Source organism: Channa argus, chromosome 11 (assembly GCF_033026475.1).
Source record: "Channa argus isolate prfri chromosome 11, Channa argus male v1.0, whole genome shotgun sequence".
Lineage (NCBI taxonomy): Eukaryota > Metazoa > Chordata > Actinopteri > Anabantiformes > Channidae > Channa > Channa argus.
Window position 1 is genome coordinate 27,030,719 of NC_090207.1, and position 9,462 is coordinate 27,040,180.

General features: G+C 36.3%; 1 protein-coding gene across 1 annotated transcript; it reads left to right on the forward strand.

The window, feature by feature from the left end:
• The first annotated feature begins 2,641 nt into the window (after positions 1-2,641).
• LOC137135873 (Golgi-associated plant pathogenesis-related protein 1-like) lies at positions 2,642-9,208 on the forward strand. Its single transcript, XM_067520581.1, has 6 exons — positions 2,642-2,759; positions 2,956-2,981; positions 3,121-3,330; positions 3,912-3,989; positions 4,650-4,799; positions 5,298-9,208. The coding sequence occupies exons 2-6, from the start codon at positions 2,975-2,977 to the stop codon at positions 5,300-5,302; spliced, it is 450 nt and encodes a 149-aa protein (XP_067376682.1). The 5' UTR covers positions 2,642-2,759; positions 2,956-2,974; the 3' UTR covers positions 5,303-9,208.
• Positions 9,209-9,462: the final 254 nt, after the last annotated feature.

Sequence of the window (9,462 nt, forward strand, 5' to 3'; positions counted from 1 at the left end):
TGCGAGTCTTGTATGCCACATTTGTAATTATATATCTCTTATTTCTCTCTTTTATGTTTTCCTTGTAATCAATGTTCACTGCAGCCCTATAATGACTATACAACAATCTAAGTAATGTCTGTCTCTTTAAGTATACAGTCACTCATTTTGCAGCTTTAACTTGCTCCTTCAAAGGAAAACAACACAGTTAGTTATAAATACTCCGTACTTCCTTTCTGGTTTCTACTCTATACTGCATGTTTCTCTTGCAATACACACAATAGACTCACCATTTCAGTGGAATCTAAACAGACTGAAAATCACAATACCACTAAGTGTTTATTATGTGGACATCTGAATTATTTTTAGACTTGGAGCACATACCTTGTGCAAGTAAGTACTGAGAATAAACCTGTATTTTTAAAACATTGTGAGGTTGTAAAGCTAGGTTATACACACAGAAGAATTTAGTGGTGTATGCAGGGTCACTTTTTACCTTTAAATGTATAAATATTGCTGATTAAACATTATACCTGTCAAAAGCATTGACATCAACATCAAATTGGAATCATCCTCTCTCAATAGTGGTGGCCTATAGGGCACAGCTTATCAGTGGTGTACAAGGCAGTTTTTGTCATCATGAAACTGCATCATGAAACAACTTGAAGCCTGTCTCGGAGTTTAAAGGTGCTTTCAGTTTATTGTTCCAGAGTATTACTTCCATGTTCATAATGAAATGATAGAGTAGAACCTTTCATTCTCAACCGATCATTCTCTACGGCGTATAATTATACAGGACATGAACCTTAAAGTAGTCACTTGTGAAAACAAGTTCCTTCTTTGTGTCTCATACTAAGCTGTACACATACACTTAATGGCCACTTTTTTAAGTACACCTGTACCTGCTCTGCCATGAATTCTACTTTTACGATGCTATAATTTCTCAGTTTTTAAGTTAAAACAGTCAGAAAGGTAATAATTCTACTCTCTATTTATTATTGAGTTAAGTGGAGTTGTAAAAGAGGGCATTATACAGTAAGAAGAGGTGGCTGTAATGTTTTGGCCACCCAATTAAAAATAAATGATCTAACCAAAACACTAGCAGTCTTGCAAAAATAAGAAAAGAAGCATCTGAGGGACAGAACTGCTGTATTGGATTGCCTTGGATTGTACAGGTGTACCTAATAAAACTGTGTTCAATACACTGTAACTTTTAAAGATGCTGATTTAATATAGTTTAGATGAACTGTTGAACATTCATGTGAGTCTCAGCATTGAACTGCATTTTTGCACACAACAGAGACTGTGGGTTTTTGCCCAGGTTTGTTCTATTGATGAGGTGAAATTTGATGAGTATTTCTAAAAGGGAGACAGGGGTACCAAGTAGAAATAAAATACCATCCTGTACATATTAGGACTAAAAGATTCTACTAAACTATTTGTTTAATATAGTTATGGGTTAGTAGTTTTAACTTCACCGCTCTCCCCTGATGCCATTTCTCCCCCATTCGCACTGTCAAGTCATTAATCTGATCTTTACTATATGATAGACGTCTGCAGTTCCTTGGAAATTGTCCTTGGATCTTTTGTGGTTTCCTGAGTGAGTCATTGACGTCTTCTTGGCTTGTCCTTGTTTTTGTAGGTCTCACAGTTCTGGAAAGGTTAACCATTGTTCCAAGGCCGAGTTTCAAGTGTCTATTATTGTTAATCCAGAGCCTTAAAGACAGTTTTGTTAAGGCAATTGGTCTGCATGCTTTTTTATTTAATATTAACTAATTCGAATTTACAATGAATCACATTCACACATGAAATTTGATTTAAAAAAGCATTTATTGAAAAGAGATTTTACACATATTAGAACGTCAAAAATGAAATAAGACCAGTGTAAAAAAAACATTCTTTTTCAGTAAGACTTGCAAATCCTCACACATGAACACACGTAGATAAGCTTTAAACACTTTAGTAGAAGCTTCTATGGACGTATGAATCAAAAGACAGGGCTCCAGTTACAAACAAAGGTACAGGTACTAACAAAACACTGAATTTCACAAAAGCTCTTAGGTTAAGAGTTAAACCTCTTTCCTGAAGGGGAAATGCTGGCATTTTGATAAAGCAAACTACGATTAGGCGTAATGTAATCTTTTTTTCTGAAATACTCATGACATAAATAAATTATGTGAATGCCCACTGAAGTCATCCTATTTTCTTTATGCAATTTGGAATTTGCAGATATTGACAGATAACATGTACATGTTAGCACCCTGATTCAAGCTAAGTTTATTTGAGCTAGAAGTGACTAATAAAGGCATTGAATAAACAATGAGACACAAGAAAATGCAAACAGGAGCTACATAGTTAAGCCATGTACAGACACCCCAACCTCCCACCATCTTACAGTGATTGTCTGCCGCTGCTGGTAATTTAATAAGACCTAAATTAGACCTAAATTCAACAAACAAATGAAAATTACTTAAAAAGCACATTGATCTCTTCATGTTTGTCTATGTTAACCACAAATTCAGCAAATCTCATAATCCCGTAATCGGGATAATATACTTAGCAGTCATTATAGTGAAATCAGGTGCAGCACATCACAGCACTGTGTGCTACAAAGTTGCACCATAACATTTTTACAGGAAATGAATGGGTTTCTGTCTCCTCCTACATAAAAAGAAGAGGAAGGAGAGGCTGGGCTCGTATATAAATACTGCCTTCGAGTGAAGGGAAGGAACTGTCTATTTGCAGAACATTACTCCAGATCTCAGTGGCAAAACACTCAGGTGAGTAATACCAAATATTTCATTATTTGTGGTAGCAGCTGCAATAGGCCCCAGACTGAAGTTACTCTGTACATCATCATTATCTCATTGTAAATGAGCACCAGGCTTGTTTTGTGTAATTATACGTTGGATATTTGTTCTTATTTTTCCATTTGCCAGAGTGTATTTTTTAAGCTCTGTTTTTAATTCATTTCAGCATTAAAACCACAGACACAATGACAAGTAAGTGCATTGTTTGAATTTTTGCCCACACAGCATGAATCATCTTATCAACAGTGTTTGAACATACCAGCCTCACTCATTACATGTTTTCTGCTAAGCACTGAAAGCTCATCAATCGATAATGTCCTTTTATTTATAGCTGAAAGCTTTCAGCAGGAGTTCCTGAAAACCCACAACGCCTACAGAGCGAAGCACAGTGCACCAGCACTGAAGCTCAATGCTGAGCTCAATGCTTCAGCTCAGAGTTGGGCCAATCACCTGCTGGCAACTGGAACCCTGCAACACAGTGACACAAAGGATGGGGAGAACATCTTCACTATGTTCAGTTCAGCCTCTCTGAACCTGACAGGTGCCTTACATAGCTAACCTTCCTCTAACCCAACCTCTAACCCAGATCCTCACAAGGAAGATAATCAGATGATCATCTTCCTTATGAGGAAGATGATCATCTTTCCAAACCACCTGAGTAAAATGACCTGTAGGGGGAAACACAGCATCAAGTTAGGTTAAAGTCTGGAGCCAACTTGATCATCTGATCGTCTTCCTCATAAGGAAGATGTGAGAATATGAGAATAAGATGTTTGTTTGGTATGCTGAAGTAACATTTATTCTTTTATTTGAAGCTGATTCATTTTTATCTGATAATAAAATGGGACCATCACCTTCAACAAAAAACTGGTTTTAGTAGTATGTTACGGTGGCCAATACCAGACATGGACATTTCTGATACAGGTATACAATGTAACACTATGACTGTCAATTTGGGATTTTTATTTTTACATTAGTGGAATTATTTAGCATTGCAGTTTACCAGTTAGATAAACCCACTCTGAATCCAGTCAATCCAGTCAGTCAAAAACTGATTTGACATCTTAAATGTTCCTATTGTCATTATCTGATGTGTCTAAAGTTTTTGTCTTTTACTTTCAGGGAAAGAAGCTGTGGATAAATGGTATGCAGAGATCAAAGACTACAACTGGAGCAACCCTGGGTTTAGGAACAATACTGGTAAAAAAAAAAAAAAAAAACACAAGCGAACTGCACTGAATTTTATCACATAAACAGATTTTGTGGATCATTAAGAACAATAAACCATATAAAACAGCTTGATATGGACCTTCGACCTCCGTGAAAGGTTTTATACAACAGTTCATTAGTTATTTGTCTTTGAGATGAAAAGCTGGCTGTGAAATTAAAGTTCAGGAATTCAGCTTTTATTTAATGCTATTTACGCCTCCATAAAATTTAAACACCATAAAATTTAAAATTCTGCTCCAGTACTGGAGCAGATAGTTTTAAAGTAAGTAATATTTATCTTAAGTAACTCAATATGTGGTTAAACATCACTTAAATGTTAGTTCCTTCTTTTGATAGGCTTTCCCAGCCTTTATCTGCATCCTGCATCAGTTTTTTTATTTTAATTATTTTGTTTGGTGTTGGGGTGGGGTGGGGGGTGGTGGGGGGGGGGGGGGGGGGGGGGGTCTATCTATGAAATAAATGCTGACATTCTGACCCAAGGTCTTCAGTGTACACTGAAAAAAAACCTTTTGGACGGATCTGTACATATGCACATACAATACAATTTACACTTATACATTTTACACAACATTATAAGATCAAGTTGGGTCCAGACTTTAACCTAACTTGATGCTGTGTTTCCTCCTACAGGTCATTTCACTCAGGTGGTTTGGAAGGACACCACTGAAGTGGGAGTGGGCATGGCCAGTGATGGAAAAAAAGCCTTTGTGGTTGGGCAGTACCGAAAACCTGGAAACATGGCAATGCCGGGATACTTCGAGAAAAATGTCCTGCCACTAGGTAAATTAGCACAATTTTGAATATTTGTCTGAACTTTAAATTTAGAACATGTATTCATAAGGCTACAAGTTTGTAGCTTCATACAGGAATAACTGTGAAGTCATGTCAGGCTGTGGTTTAGGTCTAGACCAGTAGTGGGAAAACAAACAGTGCATTTACTTAAGTACAATTTAAAGTCACTTTAATTTCCTGCACTTTATTCTACTACCATATTGCCTTTTCTTTATCTCATTTCATATATACTATACATTTAATATTTATATTATACACCTAACTTCCTGTGGCACCATCCAGTGGCTGCTGGGGTTTTCTCGTGCATCTATTTAATACCACAGCAGTAGAAATACTCACTGGTCACTACACAATCAAAAGGATGTTACCTTTGAGTCAGCTGGTACATTGTTTCCATATTCTTATCTGGTGCAGTCTAAAGAAGTTTCCTGTAACAACAATATGCTTCTTCTGCTTTGGCTTTATCACTTTACTTTTGCTTTTCAGTGTAAAGGCTGTGCTTCTGGTGGATAGAATACGGAAAAACCGCAGCGAGGAGACTGGAGTGAGTCCAGGGAAAACCCGCGCACTGGATGATCTCTGTAATACCAAACAGATTTTTTTACCCAACTATACCCATATCCATTGACAATTATCAGCTGAAACAGCTTATCTTATAAAATTGTCTTAATTCTAAATGCTTTTCTTTGCATTATGATCCAAAATAAAGTAAGCAAAGTTAGTTAAACAATGTGGGATTGGCCCTTTACATATTATGTTACTATAGAAATGTTTTGTCACAAAATGATTAAAAAATGATTCAGTAAATATAATTTAGCCTCATTATGGAGGTTTTTACGCACATTTTACATTATAGGAGTAGACTTAGTCCATAGAGTCAGTGTATATCAATGGAAGATTTACTTTTCACTAATAGCACTGCTTGCCCCTCCTTTATCAGTACTAATGTGGTGCCCCTTAAACATCCTAAACCCTGAAAACTTTAGTGGAGTTGCTCTGTTGCCACAGGTCAGACTGTGGTTGAGCAGTTTCCAGGAGATGAAGTGTGTAACTGTTTATGTAATTAAGGCATTTCTGAAAAAGGGAGATAGCTTCTCACTAAAACTATGCTGAATAATCCATCCATCACCTTAACTTATCCCTATCCAGCGATCACTTATTCACATGTGAGGAAGCAAACGCTAACCACTGTGGCGAAATATGCTAAATAACATTTATATTATACACCTGACTTCATCATAACTGAATGGGAATATTTTATATAAGCTTTTTTTAAATTCAGAACTCTTAGCTAAACATGCATAACTGCACAACCGCATTCACAAACTTCAGCCATTAAATGAATTCTTCACTCAAAACTATGTAATGTTAAATCCAACCCCAAGTTTACCTACTTAACTATTTAACTACTACTAATTAAGCAAAACTACTTAAGCATAATTTTTAAAACCTGGGCAAAACACAGTACACAATTCAAACAACCATGAACAAAGGCAGAATACCTGATGTCCTGATGCAAAATTAATGATTTCATTTGAAGGTATACAGTGATTTATAAAGCCCTGAATTTACCACAACAACGTTCATATATGGTTCATAGGATCTAACTCGGTTACACTTGGCTGTGTAACCGGTTGTGTGTGTGTGGTTGCGTGTGTGTGACTCAATCTAAACACTTTTAGCATGTGTACTTTTCTGATGATATACTCTAAAGAGTCTGGGTTAGATTTTATTTTCAGAAACAGAAGAAAATGCATGAATATCATGACCAACATATTTATGTTATTTTATTAATTATTGTACAGAAATGTCCATAAAACCAATGTAACACAAATGAAAGAAGCTTTTATACAAATCCACTCACAACTATACACAAAAGAAGTATTAGAATTCCTCGACTTCATTGAATCTGAAAACCGGCTCACTTCAGCACGTGGGCTGGCTGAGCAGGGCATTAAACTGCAAAAAGAAAACACAATTATTCACCCTTAGCATCCTAGTCTGACATAGAACAGAGATTCTCATCAGACTTACACACAATATTGGCCAAGCTCTTTCATGACTTACAGTATGTACCTCCTGTCCTGTGTCTTCTTCCTCGACTTTTATGTCTTTGTAGATCCATTCATGTCCTCTGAATTATAGGGTTCTTTGGGGCACTGCACTTTGCACTTTGGGGCAGCATAGTGGTGAAGGGGTTAGCACTTACATCTAATTGCACTTAAGTTACACGACTGAGTTTACTGGTTTAAATCTTAGCTGGATCTCTCTGTGCTTAAATTCCACGGTGTCCGGTTATTGATACTAAAGGGAAACCATGGAGAAAGCCAACTGGTCTAATTTTTGGCTTGGTGTTGAGTTTCTGTTCATAGACAATGTGACTGTGGACTGATAAATATTTAAGTCTTTAAAATTACTCTATTACCTTATCCAGCTACATGCAATTCAACAACTCTTGAGTATAGGTCTTTTGAGATCTCATTTTGTGAGGCATGGCTCACTTCAGCTGATGCTGATTGTGAATGGACACTGAAACTGTTGAGTCTTTTTAAGTAGGAAAGTAGCTCTAAACCACACCTCTATTTTCATTTCATTAGACTACAGATTGGAGAACACCTAGCTCCATTTAGGTTTAGTGACATAAGAAGCCTAGTTTTGTCATTACTTTTCTCAAAAGCACTTTGTATGTTAAATTGATGTGTTCAATAAAAACATAAAGTGATTATAACTGTTAGAGAAATCGAAATATTGTGTTTGTTGTGACTTTGGTAAAGATCAAATCAAATTTCATGACTAATAAATCAGAAAACCAGGAAATTACAAGCAGTCCCATTACTTTTTCTTGCAACTATATCTTTGGCTGCACCATGTGCTCATTAAGATAGGCCTGCATTCAATATTATAAACAAAGCCATCACAGCTGAAATACGAATAATACACACGTCCCTGGGTGAAAACACAAGGAGTCAAAATTGACTGGCAATTTATCCTCAGCTCCACCAGACCACATGTCCACAAAGTGTTTTTGGGAAAAATGCTGAATCCATAGATGTTTCTATTGTATAAATCACTTTTCAAAATGGTGGCTAAAACTTTAGAACCACCTCTTCTTATAATGCACTCCAGTATAATAATAATAAACACATAAATACACACAGTAAAATCATCATCTTTCTGACAGTTTCAACCTTAAAACGTAGAATGCATGGCCGAGCCATTGTATTGGATAGCATTAAATTGCACAGGTGTACTTGATGTTTTAGCTGATTGGTGTATATAAGTTATGACCAGTTTTGCAGTGCAGCTAATATTGTATACATTAAGTTAGTCTAAATGCGTCTTAAATTTGTGGGTACCAGAAAATTCTTCACCTTTCCACACTATCACTATCATCATATTACAAACATTAAGTAAAATGCCTTTCTGATTGACCTTAGAATCAAGAATCATGCATATTTTTCAGCAGTAGTTTAACAGTAGAACATTTTTAGTTACAACTAAAATTGTCAAAAGAAATTCTCTTCATTTCCTGCTTGAGCTTCTGTAACAGTTAGTACAATATCACCCCATGTGAAATTCTAAATGGTCACTAGGTGGCAGCATAGCACAACAAATCATGTTTCTTGCTCCGCAAGATTTTGAAACAGGACCTGCAAAAACACCATAGACTGTAGACTTGTATCTTATTCTGTCAAATCCGAAAGCATTCACTTACAAATCAACATATGTATGCATTAGCTATAGTTTAGTGTATAACTTGTGACGGAATTTCTAAATAACCACTTTATTAAAAGAATAAGTGCACCTGTGTGTGGGCAACCTAATATTATTGAACAATAAATTCCCTACAAGGATCGAAACCAAGTCATCACTGAGAACATTGTTGTGAATCCAGACACTGAGGAAACCTGCTTGTTTCATGCTTCCACTGTGGTTTATTCTTCCACAATTCAGTTATCTGTAGCTGAATAAAGAACTCAAAGGAATGAATGAAGTATATTCACAATATGCTGGTTTCATTGCTCTGGGTTGTGGTATTGTGTTTTGTCTCAGCACCTGCTCAGGATGTTTTATGTGTATGCATTCTTTCTGGCATTGTTATTACAGTAAAAATATTTTTCTTTGATTTTATCTATACACAGCGAAGTTGTATTCTTCAATGCTATTGACAGAAGTGATAATTTCTACCGTACATGTTACATTTTTCACAACTTGGGCTACGAAGTGCAAATGGGACATACAGAATAATGACAAAGATAAGTAGGTGCATGTTTCATATAAAGATGAGGAAAAACTGACGTCCAGAGGGAGAGTGATCTATGAGCCAATACCAGAACAACAAAAGCTCAGTCAACATTTATACCAAGAACAAAGCCGGGGTTTGAAATAAGAGCAACCTTTACGGCAATGCCCTCGAATGATATCATATATTATTTGTGTTTACTAAATAAAGGCTATGGCAATTCATTTTATACAAATGCACTGTACTGTACTGTTTTTTACGTCAAAGTAAAAACGAACACTCACATGGGGCAACTGTGGTGCAGGAAGGTAGATTGGTTGTCCACCACTCCCTCAGTTGTTGGTTCGATCCCTGGCTCTTCCGGTCACATGTTTAAGAACTTAGACCAACTAAGTTGCTCCTGGTGAG